The sequence below is a fragment of the Hyperolius riggenbachi genome, chromosome 7 (assembly GCF_040937935.1).
Source record: "Hyperolius riggenbachi isolate aHypRig1 chromosome 7, aHypRig1.pri, whole genome shotgun sequence".
In the NCBI taxonomy this organism is placed as follows: domain Eukaryota; kingdom Metazoa; phylum Chordata; class Amphibia; order Anura; family Hyperoliidae; genus Hyperolius; species Hyperolius riggenbachi.
In genome coordinates, this window is record NC_090652.1 from 17,688,966 (window position 1) to 17,710,053 (window position 21,088).

General features: G+C 44.0%; 1 protein-coding gene across 1 annotated transcript in view; it reads right to left on the reverse strand.

The window, feature by feature from the left end:
• Nucleotides 1-4,072: 4,072 nt before the first annotated feature.
• The window catches only part of LOC137525397 (uncharacterized), a 62,913-nt gene continuing 45,897 nt past the window's right edge, over nt 4,073-21,088 (reverse strand). Inside the window, exons 7-8 of the mRNA XM_068246474.1 lie at nt 11,495-11,827; nt 4,073-4,707 (exon numbers count right to left, since the gene is read on the reverse strand). Of these exons, the coding sequence (XP_068102575.1) occupies nt 4,625-4,707; nt 11,495-11,827 (416 nt within the window). The 3' untranslated portion in view covers nt 4,073-4,624. The remainder of the gene's footprint in view (nt 4,708-11,494; nt 11,828-21,088) is intronic.

The window sequence follows — 21,088 nt, forward strand, 5'->3', positions numbered from 1 at the left end:
AAGGAGGCACAAAGGGGCACAGAAGGAGGCACAAAGGGGACGGGGCAGAGGTGGTGCAAAGGGGCTCAGTAGAGGCCGTGTGACACATTGGAGACAGAGGGAGACACTGAGGGAATAGGGTCGACAGAATCTTGCAATATTGGATGCTGAAAAACTAGTGGCTAGTGACATAAAGTTAAATGCAAAAAAAAGTTTTACAAATACATAAATTCTAAAAGGAAAAAGGTTGATAATATAGGACTCTTAACCTCTTGACGACCAGCTAACGCCGATTGGCGTAAACTGGTCGTCTGCGGGGTACCATGGAGGCCTTTCCATGTCAGTTCACGGAGGGTGTCTCCGTGAACAGCCGGAGAGCCGCCGATCGCGGCTCGCCGGCAAAATGTAAACAGGCGGGGAAGAAATCCCCGCTGTTTACATCAGACGGCGCTGCTGCGCAGCAGCGCCGTAAGGCAGATCGGCGATCCCCGGCCTCTGATTGGCCGGAGATTGCCGGCATATGATAGGCTGAAGCCTATCCTTCAATGCGCAGGACGGAAATCCGTCCTGCGCAGCTCACAGGGGGAGGGAGAGGGAGGGAGCGGGAGAGACGGCGGAAAATGCTGCGGAGGGGGGCTTTGAAGAGCCCCCCCCGCTAAGCAAAATCAGACCCCCCAGCAGGACATCCCCCTAGTGGGGAAAAAAGGGGGGTAGTCTGATCGGTGCTGCGGGCTGTAGAGCCCACGCAGCACCGATCATTGAAAAATCCCCTGGTCGGCACGTGGTTAAATTATCAATCAGGGAACTTACTTGTGGAAGACCAAGCTAAAGCTGAAATTTTAAGTGTTTGCTTTGCTTCTGTCTTCACCAAGGTGATGCCCTTGTCCCATGATTGTCCCACTGGGTTGTCCCCCAATCTACCTCATTCAATGTGAATTACCTAACACAGGAAGGTGTGAAGGAACGCTTAGATAGAATCAAGATAGACAAGGCACCTGGCCCAAATAGCATCCACCCCCAAGTATTATGGGAGCTGAGTTCAGTTATTAATAGGCCACTTTACCTTTTTTTTGTACGATTCTCTTTCAAGAGGGTCAGTTCCCTATGACTAGCATAAAGCTGATGTTTTTTTCCCTTATTTAAGAAAAACTGCAGACCTGTAAGCTTAGCATCAGTTGCGTGTAAACTGTATGAAGGTATTCCAGGAGAAGCTATGCATGATTTTATAGCACAGTATCATCTCATTTCAGCTCATCAGCCTGGTTTCACTTCAGACAGGTCTTCTGTCACCAACATGCTCAGCTTTTATGAAGTGGTAAATGCACACTTATATCTTGGAAAAGCTACATAATTAGTGTACTTGGAACTTGCAAAGGCTTTTGACACAGTTTCAAATAATAGCCAGGTGCAAAAGCTGAGGATACTTGGACTAAGGCTAGGTCCACACTAGGCACGGTTGCAGGACGGACGCTGCAGTCCGGGATCAGGGGAAGATCAGGGGAAGTACCACCAGACCACAAACTGATCCGTTTTCAAAAAAAGTGCTTAGTTTTGCATCAGTTTCCGTTCAGTTTTTTAACCCCCAAAAACGGACAGAAAACGTCTCTATCTTTAGGAAGGTAGTAGGAGGAGTTTATGGGCCAATAATAAAGTTCAGGCTATCCGTTTTGGCTGCTATTTTGCCTGTGGAGATGGAGTTGTGTTTTCCCATTGCTTTTCACTACCCATGGAGCAATGGAGCAATTCCGGACCTTCCGTTCAGGTTTTTAAAACGGGTCCCTGCAAACGCAGACGGATCCGTTTTTTTCTTAGATGAGGACGGCAGCTATTTTTAACATTAGTATTCGGGACTCCGTTTTTCATCAGGGCTGAAAAACGCAGCCATGGATACATTTCCGGACCCAGTGCGGACTAGGCCTAAGAGAAAATGTGTGTATGTGGATTGAGAACTGGTTAAAGCACAGGAGGCAAAGAGCGGTGATAAATGGTCAGTACTAGGTCCAGTCCCTTTCAATCTATTTATTAATGATCTAGTGGATGGGATACAGAGTGATGTAGGCAGATTTGCAGATGATACTATGCAGTATTATAAACACAGTAAGCAGGATAGTGATATTTTCTCAACAGCATAGCTATATGGGCAGACAGATGGCAGATTAAATGTAATGTAGACAAATGTAAGGTCATGAACCTTGGATGTACCAGTGGTAGAGGAACATACTGTATAAGATAAATGGCTTACAGATGGGAACATCAGACTTGGAGAAGGACTTGGGAATACTGGTTGATAACAAGTTACCATAAATACCTGTATTCAATGCCAAGCAGCAGCAGCTAAAGCAAATTAAATTATGGGATGCATAAGACGGGTCTTACATCTGTTATCGTAAAGACTACTATAGTTCAAACTTGAAAACCTGTCCCACTGCTGAGACTAGAACTGGTGGGCAAAAATGTGATACTTAACAACTGATATATGTCTCTGTTCTATTATACTTCTCCCTCTTTATTTCCCTTCCTACTCCTCAACTGAGGGTAGACAATAGTTGAGTATATCACTGCAGCTTTACATGGTGGAGAGTAAAACCGCATTGTACTGACCTCTAGTGGTGCAACTGGATTACTTCTGCTAACTCTTGTAAAGGTTCATGTTGTGAATTGATAGTGTTGCGATGTGAATGAGTTTCTTTCCTTCTTTTTTTTTCTGTAAATGGCAGGTTTCTTACCTTGGAGTTTAGTGTTTTCTTGTTAGCATTGAGCTTTCTTTGACTGCCTGCTCCCATTCTTTGGATTGACTTACCAATTGTTCCATTGGTTTAACCCCCTTGGGGGTATGAAAAATTCTGCCAGGGGGCAGCGCAGCAGTTTTTTTAAAAAAAATTTTTTTTTAAATCATGTAGCGAGCCCAGGGCCTCTTCGATCAGGAAATCCCGTTCAAAGAACGGGATTTCCTGGAGGGCTTCCCCCGTCGCCATGGCGACGGGGCGGGATGACGTCAGCGACGTCGGGACGCCATTGGGAGACCCGATCCACCCCTCGGCGCTGCCTGGCACTGATTGGCCAGGCAGCGCACGGGGTCTGGGGGGGGGGGGCGCGCGCCGTACCGGATAGCGGCGATTGGGCGCGCGGCGGCGGCGATCGGGGTGCTGGCGCAGCTAGCAAAGTGCTAGCTGCATCCAGCAAAAAAAAAATTATTTAAATCGGCCCAACAGGGCCTGAGCGGCACCCTCCGGCGGCTTACCCCGTGTCACACACGGGGTTACCGCTAAGGAGGTTAAAGAATAACTGTAACTATGTATCTCAGTACAGTTATCAGTTTCAGGGTTGGCACTGCCATATGGGCAACTCATAATGATACAGCACTCGGAGCTCGCCACAAGACTCCCCCCTTATCAATGTCCCCACGCTGGCCATGGCTGACCTCCGTGGGGTGGAATATTATGCATGTGAGATACACTTGTATATCATTACTATCTTGAACATGCACTTCTTTAGCACATTGCAAATTAACTAACCTTCTCTTTTTCTTTTCTGATGCAGCTTCCATATGATCAACCTGGGCAATTGCCCCAGGGCCCAGAGCCAGCTGCCAGGTTCCTCCTGCCAGGCCCCACCGCCAATTTAACTGTGCTTCCTGAGGCAGAGTAGCGTCTCACCTGTCCCGACGGGCATGTTCTTCCCTCAGTCCATGGCTCTGTGCATTCCGAACAATTATCACAGGGGCACCTATCTTCTTTATATCATTAAGTTTGGGAGTAATGGTAGGAGCGAGGCAACCGGCTCAGGGAGTTATCAAGAGGGCCCCCAGGTTCAGTGTGAGAATAGACTTAGGTTTAGCTATAGTTAAATATCAATATTAAATACCAACATTTTACTATTGGGATTTTTGGACGCGCAAATTTCCAGGTGCGTTTTTTGAGGCTGGCCGAGTCGGCCTTCAGATGAACACAGTACGGGATTCTGTTACCGATACCAAGGATGAAGTGTTTTTATGAAACCGGATTGCTTCATGGTACTTTAGTCAGACCTTTATTCTGCCCGCGGTTACCCCCATATCTCATATAACTGGAGAAGCTGCAGTTTTATACACTTAGAATTTTTATTTTACTGTACAGGCTCACATATTTCCTTGAAACAAAGCTCCATAAATACATTTAATTACAACAATGGCCGGAAAATTGCCGCACAACCAAAATATCTCCCACAGCATCGGTGAAGACTGTACAGGCTTCCACTGAATCAAACGCAGTTCTCTGTGTTTTGCAAAGGTTTAGGCAACACACACATTATTCTTCTTTATGCGCAGTATATAAATTATGTCATATCATATTGTGACAAGTGCTTCAGTAAGTATGTTGATGACCTTTGTTTGCATTCACAAATCCAGTCTGTTAAACTAAGGGATGCGATAGTGACAGATTACACACAGTCCTTCAGTTGTGCTTTTGTATATGTCCATGGGGCTTTCAAGTTTGGAGTCAGCTGACGTGGGGGGTGTCCTTTTGGACCAAAGTGCTGAGAAACAGTTTATTTGTATTGTGTTGCCACCTCTCGGAGCTCTGGGCCAGGGCCCAAAAGTAGACGAGAAAGTGGGGAAGATTCAAGAGCTTGATTGAACTGGCCGCCAGAAGAACCACAAACTGTGTCACATCTCTGTGATTACAGATTCCTCAAATGCCCGAAAGCCCCAGTCCCGGTAAGTCCGGCACCAGTTGTCCTTCTTTGGTTCTGAAAAAACAAAAACAAACATGGATATAAAAACTGTTGGCAAATCCTTCATCTTGTTTGAAGTGGTTCACTGGCCAGAACATAAAAATGATGTGTTGCATGAGTGAATAAATTTATCTGACGGGACAACCTAAAAAAAAAGTTATATACTCACTTAAGAGAAGGGATGGCTCTGCATCTCTTAGAGCTTTCCCGTTCCTCTCTGCTGCCCCCTTGTTCCATTGCTTGTTCTAGCCTCCGAGTTTAATGTTGAAGAGACCTTCAGGCTTTCTCGGAAGGCAATGGAGGTACTCGGGTCTCCAAGTACTTCCGAAGACTCACGTGGACTTGCATGTGCCGCATGGAGCTACACGTCTTCAGAAGTACCGGAGACTGTAATGGGGCCCCAGCGGTGGAGTGAGGGGATGCACAGAGGAACGTGAAGGCTCTGAGGCATACATGTCAAACTCTGGCCTGTGGGCCAATTCTGGCCTGCAGAGCCGTTATATTTAGCCCACAAGTGGTTTCCCCACTTTGCATTATGTTTGGCCCGCACTACACCACCAGAAAAGATATACTGGAGATTAAGCCCTAGATCACCAGGAATGTCATATGGAGGAGGGAGGGGGAAAGCACTAGACACCAGGGAACTGTATAGAGGAGGGATCACTAGACACCAGGGAACTGTATAGACGAGGGATCACTTGACACCAGGGAACCGTTTAGAGGGCGTGAGAGGGGACAGCTATACACCAGGAAACTGCTACCACCAAACACCATGGAACTGTAAAGGGGACGGAGGGGGCCAGTAGACAGCAGGCAACTGTAAAGGGGAGGTAAGGGGCCACTAGACACCTAAGAACTATATACGGTAGGGGGGTACATTATACACCAGGGAACTGTATAGTGGAGGAAGGAAGGCCAGGAGGCTAAAAATACCGCCTTATTTGTTATTATATATATATTGTCCTGTGTTCTTCACAAAGTAGGCATTCCTTCCTAAATCGTCCAACATGTAGAGGGGACTGGTCATGCTAGTCTCTGTAAGGACTACTTATAACTTTCTGATAATTGGACCTCCTAAGGGAATTGCAGCTAGTGTTAGTGAAATGATTCAGTATCCCCTCTTAGAGGCCACAGAAAAAGCTGCCCTAAGGGGGAGGATATGAGGACCCAAAGGTGTACTCCTTAAAGGGACTCCGAGCAGTGCAAAAACTATGGAAAGATGCATATCATTTTAAAGCTCTCTTTCTCCTCTTTCCAATGATATATAAACCGCCACCCTACGCCTTTTAGTTTCCGCTATTTTCGTGATTGAAATTGCCGCATCCGCGATTTTAATCGCGAAAATAGAGAAAACTAAAAGGCGTAGGGCGACGATTTAGGTGTCGCCAGAAAGAGGAGAAAGAGAGCTTTAAAATGATATCCATCTTTCCATAGTTTCTTGTATTACACAGGACGACACTTTCCCCAGTATCAGCAGCTCCATTCAGCAGAAAAAGTCGCCTTGTGTTATACAATGTAACTATGGAAAGATGGATATCATTTTAAAGCTCTCTTTCTGGTGACCCCTAAATCGTCGCCCTACGCCTTTTAGTTTTCTCTATTTTTGAGATCGAAATCGCGGCCGCGACAATTTCAATCGCGAAAATAGCGAAAACTAAAGGACGTAGGGTGGCGGTTTATATATCATTGGAAAGAGGAGAAAGAGAGCTTTAAAATGATATGCATCTTTCCATAGTTTCTGCACTGCTCGGAGTCCCTTTAAAGCGGAATATAACCCTGCATTTCAACTTTGCTCTAAAACATTATTTACAGCATATTATATGCAACCAGCATTTTTTTTTTACTAGACCAGCATTGGAAGGGTTAAACACAGAGGTTTAAAGTTCCGTGGAGAGATATGCAGAAGTTCAGATAGATACATTTTAACTAAATAGAATGTAACAAGTTATAAATGTTACACACTCTTTGGCTGTTCTCCAGCTCCTTAGTCAGAAAGATGAGTCACATTCAACACTTAGATACATTTATGTAAACAAAATGTATCTATGTCAGCTTCAGGATGCGTCTGCAGAAATCTAAAGGAACTTTAAAGCTGTGTGTAACCCTTCCAATGCTGGTCTATTAAAAAAAAATGCTGGTTGCATATAATATACTGTAAATAATGTTTTAGAGCAAAGTTGAAATGCAGGGTTGTATTCCGCTTTAAAGATGACTGGCCTAGGCCATCCTGACCTCTGGGATAGCATTAAGATCTACCCCCTCAATGTAACAGGTGTCCAACAGGAGAATAAAGTTTATGAATTGTAGGTGTGGTCAACAAAATCACCAAATGAAGAGACAATTCAAAAGAAGTGTTTTCTTCACCCTATATAAGTACGATTCAAGGGTTTCCAGTATGAAGCAATGCTTTCATTCAATCACTAGAAATGCATTGATTGCGGTCTATGCACAATGCCCAGGTGTATGTTCCTTCAGTAGCTTTCCACTGTGCTTTTTAATCAGATATCAAGAATGTACCCTGGGACACTCCTAGCAGCTTCATTTTCTGGGTATTATTGTTTTTTTCTCAGCTACAAAATGTACAATGACACACAAGGGCATCAGCCGTAATCTCCTGTGTTGTCACATAACCAGATAGACTAGGACACAGTGTGGTGGTCTGCAGACACATTGGGCCCTATGCAATTCCCAAACTCGCCAGTGTTAAGTATAAAGCACGAAACTCGCCTGTGTTAAAGAGGAACTCCAGTGAAAATAATGTAATAAAAAAGTGCTTAATTTTTACAATAATGACTGTATATATAAATGATTTAGTCAGTGTTTTCCCATTGTAAAATATTTCCTCTCCCTGATTTACATTCTGACATTTATGACATGGTGACATTTTTACTGCTGTGGTGATATTAGTGGAAGGAGATGCTACTTGCTTTTTTGGCAGTTGGAAACAGCTGCAAACAGCTATTTCCTAAAATGCAATGAGGTTCACAGACAGGAAACTGCCAGGACCATGGTCCTCACAGTTTCCTGTGGGAGGGGTTTCAGCACAATATCAGCCCTACAGAGCCCCCTAATGATCTGTTTGAGAAAAGGAATAGATTTCTAATGTAAAAGGGGGTATCAGCTACTGATTGGGATGAAGTTAAATTTTTGGGCACGGTTTCTCTTTAACCTTTTGCCAACCGCGTCACGCGGATGGGCGGCGGCAGCCCCAGGACCGCCTAACGCCAATTGGCGTAAAGTCCTGGGGCCAGCTAATGCAGGAGATCGCGCGCAGGCTGCGCGCGCATCTCCTGCTTGGGGGGCGGAACTCCTCCCCGCCTTCAGACTGTTAGACGGCGAGATCGCCGTCTATTTCTGTGTACAGCGCTGCGATCGGCTGCAGCGATGTACTGGGGACAGCCATGTAACACGGCTGTCCCCCTGGGGGACAAGAGAGCGATCGGCTCTCATAGGCAGAAGCCTATGACAGCCGATCGCCGTAATTGGCTGGCTGCGGGGAGGGAGGTAACTTATTTAAACAAACAGTGATTTTTAAATAAAAATCACGTACAATAATATTTATATAAAAAAATAAACATGGAGTGGGTGATCAGACCCCACCAACAGAGAGAGGGGGAGGGGGGAGGGGGGGATCACTTGTGTGCTGTGTTGTGCGACCCTGCAATTTGGCCTTAAAGCTGCAGTGGCCATTTCAGCAAAAAAAGGCCTGGTCGTTTGGGGGGTTTAACACTGCAGTCTTCAAGAGGTTAAAGGATACCCGAAGTGACATGTGACATGATGAGATAGACATGTGTATGTACAGTGCCTAGCACACAAATAACTATGCTGTGTTCCTTTTTTTCTTTCTCTCTCTGAAAGAGTTAAATATCAGGTATGTAAGTGGCTCACTCAGACCTGACACAGACAGGAAGTGACTACAGTGTGACCCTCACTGATAAGAAATTCCTCTTTTTATCTCTTTCTTGCTCTCAGAAGCCATTTTCTGCTAGGAAAGTATTTTATAGGTGGAATTTCTTATCAGGGAGGGTCACGCTGTAGTCACTTCCTGTCTGAGTCAGGACTGAGTCAGCCACTTACATACCTGATATTTAACTCTTTCAGGCAGAGAAAGAAAAAAAGGAACACAGCATAGTTATTTGTGTACCAGGCACGCTATATACACATGTTTATCTCATCATGTCACATGTCACTTCGGGTATCCTTTAAGCAATGGCAGTTCTAAAATTAGACGATTAGACTGTCACCTAATTCAATTCCGAATATGACCCGTGCGGGTGGTAAAAAACTTACTTGTGCAATTTAACCACCCACCAAGTTTTTTCCCCTTTTATGCAATTGCTGGTATCGCAAGCTGTGAACTGATGCTTCCTGCCAAACCTAGGCGACAACTGGCTTCTTTGGGCATCCGGGAGTTTTACTAAGGAGACCCCACATAGTGATGAGCATAAATTTCGCATAGAAATTCGCAATTACCATGCGAAATCGTAATGTGAAATTTCGGGAAAAATCCTAATGAATTTTGTCTGTAATTGTAATCATTCATAATTTTGCATAATTGTCCTGTAATTTTGTGCTATTGTCACGCAAAATTGTGCATAAATTATCACAATTACTCCCATATGTAATGACAGTTTGTAAATTCAATAGATTTTGTAGAATCATTCGCAATTTCTTTATTCGCATCATTTTTGCATAATTTCGTGCTGACTTTAGCGGTGAATACCAAAGCCCCATACATGCTATTGTCACCCAATTTGCTGCATATGCTCTAAAAGATGCGCAATAGCATAAGAATCTTTAAAGGAAAACATTTCTTTTGTTACAGTTGATACAAATCCTACAATAAACCTGCAGTGTGTCTACTTCCTGCGTTTATGGAAACAGACATATTGTAAACATCGTATGCTTTCAAATTAGCTTATCTGCCGTGGCAGTCATCGGAAATGGGAAATATTAAATTGCAACTTATGATTAGACACAGATAAGGGGGAATTAGACAGGCTAAGCTCTCTAAATACACACGGTGCATTTCTCGAAGTTTTCCTTCTGTCCTGTGCAAGAGTTCAGGTCCAGTTTCAGTATTCTTTGGCTGCATAGCCAGGCTGAACACATTTCTGGTACAGTATCCAGGGCTCCTTAAAAATTGCAACCATCGCATCTGTAATGCGAGTGACTCCGATAACTACATGGATGGGATTTAGCACTCTCCTCTCTACTCTCCTTAGTTTTGCAGCAAGACGGACAACTCTGACCTGCACTACAAGTGAAAGTAGCCTATAGTGCGCTCTACAAGCTATCAAGAGCATCATTGCTTACAAGGGAAGAGATGGCCGGTAGTGCGTTTAATCTCGTTAGACGATTGTGACGATACTTTTATTGGTGATTGCAAAGTGGAAGTGGTAACACTGCATCCTCTTTTCTTTACATTCACATTATTCCTCATTTTCCCATGCTACTTATTTGTACAGTACTGTATATCCTACAGTGGTGCTATTCTTCTTGTCTTGCAACCAGCCTGAATAGAGCAGCTGACCATGGGTTTCACACTGACATAAGACACATGCACCGCCCGCTTTTTACTATATCCAGGGCCAAAACTTGTAAACATTTAATTTAATGTTTTGACTGCCTCAGGCTCACAAGGGTAGTTGTTTAAAGGATACCTTAGTGTAAAAGAAAATTAAAAACCGGGGGGGGGGGGGGGGCATGTGTTGTGGGCTCTTCTCATACCCACCGCTCCCCCGTTCTCCTACATCCTCCTCCATTAGTGTCTACAGACCCCCCAAATTTACTTCCTGGTTAGGAGGGTCACTGCTTACTGGGAAGGCACTGCCCAGCGATGCTGGTCCTTGATCCTGCGCCCGCAGCTGGGAGAGCTCTGCGCATGCACACTATATCACAACTACATAGTGCGCATGCGCAGAGCGTTCCCAGCCAGGTGCGCGATGTAGGATGCGTGTCGCTGGGCAGCGCCTTCACAGTAATCGGTGACCCTTCCTACCAGGAAGTAATTTTGGGGGGTTGGTAGACCCTAACGGATGGGAACAGAAGAGAACGGGGGTAGTGGTGGACATGAGGAGAGCCCACATCATATGCATGCTCCCCCCCATTTTTAATTTTATTTTTCACTAAGGTATGCTTTAAAGGATACCCGAAGTGACCTGTGAGATAATGAGATAGACATGTGTATGTACAGTACCTAGCACACAAATAACTATGCTGTCTTCCTTTTTTTCTTTCTCTGTCTGAAAGAGTTAAATATCAAGTATGTAAGTTGCTAACTCAATCCTCACTCAGGCAGGAAGTGACTACAGTGTGACCCTCACTGATAAGAAACTTTCCTTTTTATCTCTTTCTTGCTCTTAGAAGCCATTTTCTTCTAGGAAAGTGTTTTATAGTTGGAATTTCTTATCAGTGAGAGTCACACTGTAGTCACTTCCTGTCTGAGTCAGGACTGAGTCAGCCACTTACATACAATACCTGATATTTAACTCTTTCATACAGAGAAAGAAAAACAGGAACACATTTGTGTGCTAGGCATATGTTATGCATTATGTTACATGTCACTTCAGGTATCCTTTAATGTTATCCAGCTCCCATACACACACAACATGAATATCTTTTTCTCTTTTCTATGTAGGATTGGGACTTTACATACATGTGCTTATCCCATCATGTTAGTTGTCACTACAGGTACTCTTTAGCATGTGTTTGCTGCTCACGTATTATGTAATATCTAGTGGCCCTACAATTGTATCTTGGTTTCCCATGTCTATGCTTGAGGAAAATTTAGAATATTTACCAACTACTTTCAAAGATTTCGAGGTGCGTTCAGCCAGGATCCTCCCCTCGCTGTCGAAGAACGTGCAGGTATATTTTGTTTGAGAGTCCTCGCAGGACGGACAGAAGGTGAGGAAGGCGGTCATCTGCCCTTGTGACTTGTTCTCGGTAATCTGGTAGTTGTCTTCTTGGTCCTTCAAGATGGGAGTCCGCCGTTCATTGAGAGACTTTTCCCAGGTGAACCTGATGTCTTGGGGAATACTGCCCTTCATTTCACAGCTGAGGGTTAACTTCTCTCCCTCATTGCAGGTCTCCGGGACGCACACTTCTGAGGCCGAGTAGAAGCCATAATTATCTGGTAAGAGAAAATTGTGTATAAGTTACCCAGGAAATGGAGTATCGTTTTTTATGGTTCTCTATGCTCACTTGAAAGTGAGAACATTTTACATAATAGCACATGTACAGATAAATGCCACGAAAATGTAAGCCAAGTATGGGAGAGCTAACAGTAAAGATTTCAGTCCACCATTGAAATAATAGTCACCACTGCTTGAACTACTCCTTGCCTTAATTCTGGGTATTGTCTTTGCCAAAATAGTCAGGGAATCTTCCTAGGTGTAGTTTACAAAAGTTTGGCAGATTATTATTATTATTATTATTATTTATTGTATTTATATAGCGCCAACATATTACGCAGCGCTGCACAATAGATAAAAGGGTTAACATACAAGGTAGGACATACAGGAAAATCACAACAAAACAAGATCATGCAAATGATTTGATAATACAGTGTCATAGGTCACAATAGAGACTGTTCTAGTCCACAAGAGGGGTAATTGTCAGTACAATTGCAGAATCAAGCTGGAAACACTAAGGGAGATGGCCCTGCCAGAGGCTTACAATCTAAAGGGTGGGGGTGGAGACAATAGGTGCATCTGTTGAGAGGGTGTCTAACAGAACATATTATGGTGCTGGTGTAGGGGGGTATGCGAGCATGAAAGGGTGAGTCTTGAGAGCTTGTGTGAAGGTATTAAAAGTGGGGCAGTGCTGCTCGTAATGGAAAAATCTACGCCTACGGATCATTACGCGTAATTTTACGCTATTACGCATTACGCAATTACGGTTACGGCGAAGGAAATTATCTACGGTACATCACTGTAATTACGCGTAAACTTACGCAATTACGCGTTAGGATACCGTAATGAAGGCGCTTACACTACGATGTTACGCGTAGTGCCGTAATACCCATTAATGCGTATTTTTTGACGCATGCGGACGATATGTACGCAATAGCCGTCAATGTGACAGTTATTGCGTACATATCATTCGTATGCGTCAAAACGTACGCTTATACTGAAGGGCGGGAGAAGATACTATTGGTTGCTTAGGATGTTGACTGATTGGCTACTCTTAGAAAATGGGAGATTTTACGTTAGTAATTACACGTAAAATTACGCGTAAGTGTTCGTAAAATTACGCATGCCTAGCAATTACGGTAGACAGTGTAATTACGATACCACTTACAGTCTTACGCGTAAATAATTACGCGTAAGACCGTAAGTTACGCGTAACGCTTACGCGTAAATTTACCTTGAATTACGATGCGTAATTACGCTCATGTGTAATTTCGGCCCAGCACTGAAGTGGGGGCGAGTCTGGTGGCTGGAGGGAGCGATTTCCAAAGAGCAGCTTATTGCGGGTGGACCTGGCATTCCAGAGGCCACAGGAAACACGGAGCGAATGCCTAGGGGTAGGATGGATCGGAATAAAGTTATGCCAAGGGGGTGTGTGGGTAGAGTTTGGGGGGGGGAGGGAGGTGCATGGGGGTTGAGGGCCAAAAGGGAGTCTAAGGACAGAAGGGGAGAGGGTGCGGGGAAACAGAAGGGGGACACGGAGTAGAAGGAGGTGGAGGTAGAGCATGTGGTGATGGGGGAAAGCGAGATGGGGAGGGAGATGGCTAGGAAATGGTGGAGGGGTAAGGGAGTGAACAGGAGGGAACATTTTGTACTGATGGGATAAGGTAGGATGGGGTGTGGAGAGTGGAAGCATAGACAGGGGGACAGCAGTTAGACCAAAATGAGGTAAATGTCACCAATGATGTGGCTGAAGGGGTTCAGCAAAGTTGCATCAGTAATCAATCTGGTAAGGAGAAGTCCACAGGAGATCAGCAGTGAAGTTGACAGAACTTGTAGGCTTGTAAAAAGGACAAGGGGACATGATGAGTATGGAGGGAAATATCTGTGTAGAAAGGGTTCTTTACAGAGTTGAAATGTGGAATATCTTACCTCAAGCAGCAGTTATTGCAAATTCTATTGTTTAAAGAGAACCAGAGACGTTGGAAAAAAGATGTTATACATACCTGGGGCTTCCTCCGGCCCCATAAGCCTGGATCGCTCCCACACCGCCGTCCTCCGATGCCTCGGTCAGCTGGTACCAGGTCCCGTACTTTCGGCCAGTCGACGCAAGCGCAGTGCGTCTCTGCCGGCGGACTCGGCCAATTGTACGTAAGAGCAGGGACGCCTCCATATCCTTACGCATGCGCCTCCATACTATGCAGGCGCATGCTTAAGGATATGGAGAGAGTCCCTTCTCTTGCGTACAATTGGCCGCCTCTGCTGGAAGTGACGGGACCCGGTAGCGGCGATAGAGGCAGCGGAGGATGGCGGCGTGGGGGCGATCCAGGCTTATAGGGCTGGAGGAAGCCCCAGGTACAGTATGTATAAAAGCTTTTTCATTTTTTTAATACTGTTCATCTCTGGTTCCCTTTAAAGTGGGTTTGGATGCTTTCCTTGCATTGAAGGACATTCATGGCTATAATTACTAGGTGTTTCTTGTTGGAGTTGATACAGGGATTTTAATTGACTGCCATTTGGAGTCGGGAGGGAGTCTTTTCCCTTTTAAGTCCTATTGGCCCAAACCATGTAAGGGTTTTACCCTATCCTATGGATCAACTAGGATATGTGCGGGTGCAGGACAGTGATTACTTATTACTTATACCTTTTATTTTTTTGGTTAATTGATCAACAAATATCTTTTTTTCTCAACTTAACAAACCATGTTCTATGTTATGTTGAAGTCAGGACTCTCCCTTCTCTTCCTAGCCTTCCAGTTTGTGGTTCTATCCTGTATTTGCTTCAAGTAGCTTCACACTTATATAAAAAAGGGAGGAAAGAGAGGATATTACTTACCTCTCTAGAAGTTAAACAACAGTATAACTGGAAAAACATAATTATTTCAACACAAGATATAGACAATGCGCTTCTTAAAGAGACTCTGAAGTCTCCAAAAGCTTCTCTTTATTTAATAAAAGTGTTTAACCTAATAGCCCTAACTAAACCGTCGCATTCCCACAGCTCTAATCTAACTAAATCCCCCCAAACTCCCCGAGGGGCAATCCGGGCAGCGCTTCCGTGAGAGGCAGAGCTATGAGCCGCAGCTCTGCCTCACACATGTCTGTCAGCCTGGATCGCTGCCTCTCCCCCGCTCCCCTCAGTCTTTCTTCACTGAGAGGGGCGGGGGAGAGGTGGAGATACGCGCTGACAGACGCATGTGAGGCAGAGCTGCAGCTCATAGCTCTGCCTCACACGGAAGACTAGAGGGCAGCAAAATCCACGACCAAGAAAGTCGTGGATTTTGCACGGGAGAGGGAGGGGGGAGTTAGGGGGGATTTAGATTAGTTTACAGCGGCGGGGATGCGGCGGTTTAGTTAGGGCTATTAGGTTAAACACACTTATTAAATAAAAATACGTTTTTTTTAGACACTTCAGTGTCTCTTTAAGTGGAGCTGAGGGCTGTAGCCCAGTAGAGCTTTTTTTGAGCATTTAGGGAGCACTTTAAATTACTATTGATTTCCCTAAATGCTCTGCCAGTGTAAATGGGTGGGACAGATTCCATTAGAGCGATTAAGGAAATTGCAATGGCAGAACATGCAGCATTTCGGGAGCGTTTCCATTCTAATGAATTGTATAGGAGCAGGAAAATCGCTCCCCAAATCGCTTGCAAAGCACAACCACAAATCACTAGCGATTGCAATAACGCATTGATACAGGCACAACCCCTTTTTTATATAATATTGGATATATCGATGCATTACCAGCCTGCATATAGCCAAAATTGCAAGGTGAAAAAGCACATAGTATGATTCCTGTACTCCTGGGCAACCACTCCAGAGTATTGGGCTTCCCAACCAGCGCCACCAAATCACTCACATATCATATCATGTAAAAGGAAGTTGCTCAGATACCAAATGGGGGGATAAAGAAACGCTCCCTTAGTGCGGACTGTTAGCCTTTATTGATGTAAACCTCTCATCCACAAAACAAAATCAAACAGAGTCCTCACATGCAAGGGCCTTTAACTAAGGCCCCTTAGAAGTAAATATGCCCAAACATACAGGATCTTTTCAAAAAATTTGCATTTTGTGATAAAGTTCATTATTTTCTGTAATGTACTGATAAACATTAGACTTTCATATATTTTAGATTCATTACACACAAGTGAAGTAGTTCAAGACTTTTATTGTTTTCCTTTTGATGATTTTGGCATACAGTTCATGAAAACCCAAATTTCCTATCTCTAAAAATGAGCATATTTCATCCGACCAATAAAAGAAAAGTGTTTTTAAAACAAAGAAAGTCAACCTTCAAATAATTATGTTCAGTTATGCACTCAGTACTTGGTCGTGAATCCTTTTGCAGAAATGACTGCTTCAATGCAGCGTGGCATGGAGGCAATCAGCCTGTGGCACTGATCAGGTGTTATGGAGGCCCAGGATGCTTCGATAGTGGCCTTAAGCTCATCCAGAGTGTCGGGTCTTGTGTCTCTCAACTTTCTCTTCACAATATCCCACAGATTCTCTATGGGGTTCAGGTCAGGAGAGTTGCAAGGCCAATTAAGCACAGTAATACCATGGTCAGTAAACCATTTACCAGTGGTTTTGGCACTGTGAGCAGCTGCCAGGTCATGCTGAAAAATGAAATCTTCATCTCCATAAAGCTTTTCAGCAGATAGAAGCATGAAGTGCTCCAAAATCTCCTGATAGCTAGCTGCATTGACCCTGCCCTTGATAAAACACAGTGGAGCAACACCAGCAGCTGACATGACACCCCAGACCATCACTGACTGTGGATACTTCACACTGGATTTCAAGCATTTTGACATTTCCCTCTCCCCAGTCTTCCTCCAGACTCCGGCACCTTGATTTCCGAATGACATGTAAAAGTTGCTTTCATTCGAAAAAAAGTACTTTGGACCACTGAGCAACAGTCCAGTGCTGCTTCTCTGTAGCCCAGGTCAGGTGCTTCTGCCGCTGTTACTGGTTCAAAAGTGGGTTCATGCTTCCATCTGCTGAAAAGCTTTATGGAGATGAAGATTTCATTTTTCAGCACGGCCTGGCACCTGCTCACAGTGCGAAAACCACTGGTAAATGGTTTACTGACCATGGTATTACTGTGCTCAATTGGCCTGCCAACTCTCCTGACCTGAACCCCATAGAGAATCTGTGGGATATTGTGAAGAGAAAGTTGAGAGACGCAAGACCCAACACTCTGGATGAGCTTAAGGCCGCTATCGAAGCATCCTGGGCCTCCATAACACCTGAGCAGTGCCACGGGCTGATTGTCTCCATGCCACGCCGCATTGAAGCAGTCATTTCTGCAAAAGGATTCCCGACCAAGTATTGAGTGCATAACTGAACATAATTATTTGAAGGCTGACTTTTTTGTTTTAAAAACACTTTTCTTTTATTGGTCGGATGAAATATGCTAATTTTTTGCGATAGGAATTTTGGGTTTTCATGAGCTGTATGCCAAAATCATCAATATTAAAACAATAAAAGGCTTGAACTACTTCAGTTGTGTGTAATGAATCTAAAATATATGAAAGTCTAATGTTTATCAGTACATTACAGAAAATAATGAACTTTATCACAATATGCTAATTTTTTGAGAAGATCCTGTAGAGTAATAAATCACCACCTGCCTTCTCCTGACTGGTTCCTGTTGGAATTCTACAGGGTTAAAATGAGAAAGCAGGCAGCATGCAAATATATAAGGTGTAAATACCTCTTTAATCTGTTCATGCTGCCTTTCCTGCCATTCCTCTCCTTTGGAACTTTCTCCCACAGCCTGTCATTTATGCTCCAACCATGAAAACATTCCAATGCACCTTCAAGACACATCTATTCATACAGCTTACAGTTTGTTATAGCTAGAATTGGATGCTCTCTGCCTCCTCCACTATACCCTTGTCTCCCCTCACTACCCTATACATTGGAAGCTTGCAAGGACAGGAACCTCACCTAGTGTTTCCTGTTTCTGTATTTTATGAAATGTACCAACATTGGTAAGGTTTTAAACGACACATGAATTACAGTGTTCTCCCCAGGCTCTTTTAGCCGGGTGCTCCACTCGACTAGCTTTGGTGAGCACCCGGCTGTCATCGGCTCACCTCCTCCTCCGGCCTGCCGTTCTCTCATCTCACCCCACCCGGCTACTTTTTCATGCCACCCGGCTGGAGAAAATTTCTGCTGAGAACACTGAATTACCAGTATCACTGGTTGACCTTATTGAACAGTGTGTTGAATAATAATAATAATAATGGCAGTATTTGTATAGCGCCTTTCTCCTGTCGGACTCAAAGCGCTTGCGAGGCAGCCACTAGAGCGCACTCAGTAGGCAGTAGCAGTGTTAGGGAGTCTTGCCCAATGAACTCCTTACTGAATTACTGGCTTACTGAACAGGCAGAGCCGAGATTCGAACCCAGGTCTCCCATGTCAGAGGCAGAGCCCTTAACCAGTACACCATCCAGCCACTGAACATGTATCTATGCTTATGAATATGTATCTATTGTTGTATGTTTTGTACTATATACAGCGCTATTGAAGATGTTGGCTCCATATCAATAAAAAATAATCTAATAACATATTTGCAATTGACAAAAAGCAAGTGAATTTTGTCCTTTGGTGTGACCCCCTTATGCAGCAATAACTGCACATAAATGGCTATGGTAACTGTAACATGGTTACAAAGTTTGGTTGGCAAAAGACTTCTGTCCATCAATTTCAACCAGAAAATATGTTAGAACACTAGCCTGCACCCTTTCTTATCTTAACTGATCCAGAGGAAGGTGAAGCAATCTTTACAAGGCTTGGACCAATAAGCCTTAACAGGGCAAAAAAAAAAAAAAATCATTCCTAATTCTAAATGGCAATCAGATAAAATCCCAGGATCAGGGCTACCTTCAAAAATTTCCAGACCCCACACTAGAAAAACCTACTGGGCCTTCCCCATGCCAAATCACAATCTTAAAATGAACCTCCAGACTAAAAATCTACTCAGCAGCACTGAAAAGGCTTGGTGTTTCTTTAACAGTTTCACAGCATCAGAACTTTGTTTTTCTTATAGAAGTTTCATTTTCAGCTGCATTTTTAGCTAAGCTCCACCCCGTTAAAGAAAACTGCCCGGGCTTTTTTCCCCTGATGCTGTGCAAAGCATGATGATATTTCCTATGTTGTTATTCATGTTGCCTAGCAACTGGGAGGGGTGATCAGGACACAGGACAGTTGGAACTGTGTCTCATGCTCCCTGTCACCTTCTTTCCACCAAAAAGATGGCTGCCCTGCCCTCATGAAATCACAATCATTTGCCTGTTCTTAAAACAGGGTGGGTAAGAGATTATATTACCTATCTATTTTAATTAACATAACTAATGTAATTTAATGGCAGTATGTTTAGGCTGAAGTTCCTCTTTAAGAAAAAAAAATGATCTTGTTTTTCTAGGCTGTTTGCAACTGGAGAGTACAAAGGCACAGGTAGAGTGAGGGGCAATGCAAATACATGTGCATTATAAGTGTGCATGAGCCCTTAGGTCCAAAAACAGCACAGCCATCTGGACATACTGTATAGAGCACACAAAATGCTAACACACATACTCCATACATATGCATACATCACACAGTATCACTCACTCACTGCTAGCTCTCCCTGTCCTGACGAATTTCAGCTCTGAACTTGGCTCAGAGCTATAAACAACGACTGCAGAGAGAATCAGACCAGGCTGTCTCTGTTCTTTGGCCTGAATATATCTACATACTAGTGCAGTGATAGGCAAACTTCACTCTCCAGCTGTTAAGGAAACAAAAAGTCCCACAATGCATCTGCCTTTATGAATCATGACTGTGACTGTCAGACTCCTGCAATGCATTGTGGGACTTGTAGTTCCTTAGCAGCTGGATAGCCAAGTTTGCATATCACTGCACTAGTGGAATCACATGTACAAATGTTAACAAGTTGCAAGTTAAGAGATTACATACCTCTGTGGACAGTCTTAGCACTGCACTGAGGGGAGGTCACTGAAGTGACTAATGATGAGAAGATACACTCACAAGAGGGCAGGGGGGAGGAGGGGTTAGGGTGTCTTTGTGAGAGACAGCCCAGCAGGAAAAGGTCTGTGTGCTTTATTCGACCAGCAAGCATTCCCCACAAAACCTGCAGCTCTGGTCAAGTGTCTGATAAGTGCCTTTATGTGCTTCACTTTGTTTCATGGTAGGGCCCCCCTGGCTGGGCCCCAGAATCCCAGGGGCCCCATACAAGTCTCCCCCCTGTGATGCCCTATTGGCGGCTCTGCACTACTAGCTCCAACGCAGTCGCACAATAAAAATCTAGTGTGTTTACATAAGGGTATCAGGAGGAGGTCCACAATTGTCAAGAGGATCTCTCTCCCCTTTGCCCATTCTAGCCTCTTGATTGGCCGTTGAATGTCTATGACCAACAGGGACACTCAGGAGTTAAACTTACTTTACTCTAAGTTACATAAATGTTTTTTGTCCCCTTTTATCCTCCTATACATTCTTAGTAGTTTGGGTCACCCTGAGCTGCTTGGTTACTCTGTTGTACTGGTCCAAGCCCTATCTCATACAGCCTTATCAATCGTGCTATGTACTGATGAGGACCAAAAGTCTGAAACAGGCTGTCTACATGTGGGTTTGATGTGGCTGTGTAAAATTTAAAGCTATATGCTTGCTATATACCAGCGGTTCTGGATGCTTGCTTTGCTTACCAAGGGCGAAAAAGGGATAATTTGCATATTCAGTAGTGGTGCATTGTGGGTAACCACAAATGTTCACTTATAGCTGAATTATTGCAGAATTCCTTCTGTTTTAAGAAGGAAAATTACACCAAGCTTTGCTTTTTTAGTAGGAGGGCTTTTTGGTCCCTTTTATCCCCCTATACATTCCGAGTGGTCTGGGTCACCCTGAGCTGCTTGGTTACTGTGTTACATAAATCTGCTTCAGTCTCCAGAACTGCTGAACATGCAAGCATGCAGCTTTCACTGTCGTTAAAGCGGACCTGAACTCAGAACTTCCTCTCTGCTCTAAAAGATAAGCAACAGCATAATAGCCTTTAAGGAAAAACATTTCTTTGTTACACCTGATACAAATCCTGCAATAAATCTGGGGTTTGCCTACTTCCTCCTTTCACAGAAGCAGACATATTGTTAACATCCTGGGCCATATGCCATTAACTTTTTCTCCTGAGTTTTCTCCCAGGTGATATCTTTAAACTTGTCAATAAACTGCTTTTTGATCCACCAGAAAGCAAGAAAATACTCAAAATAA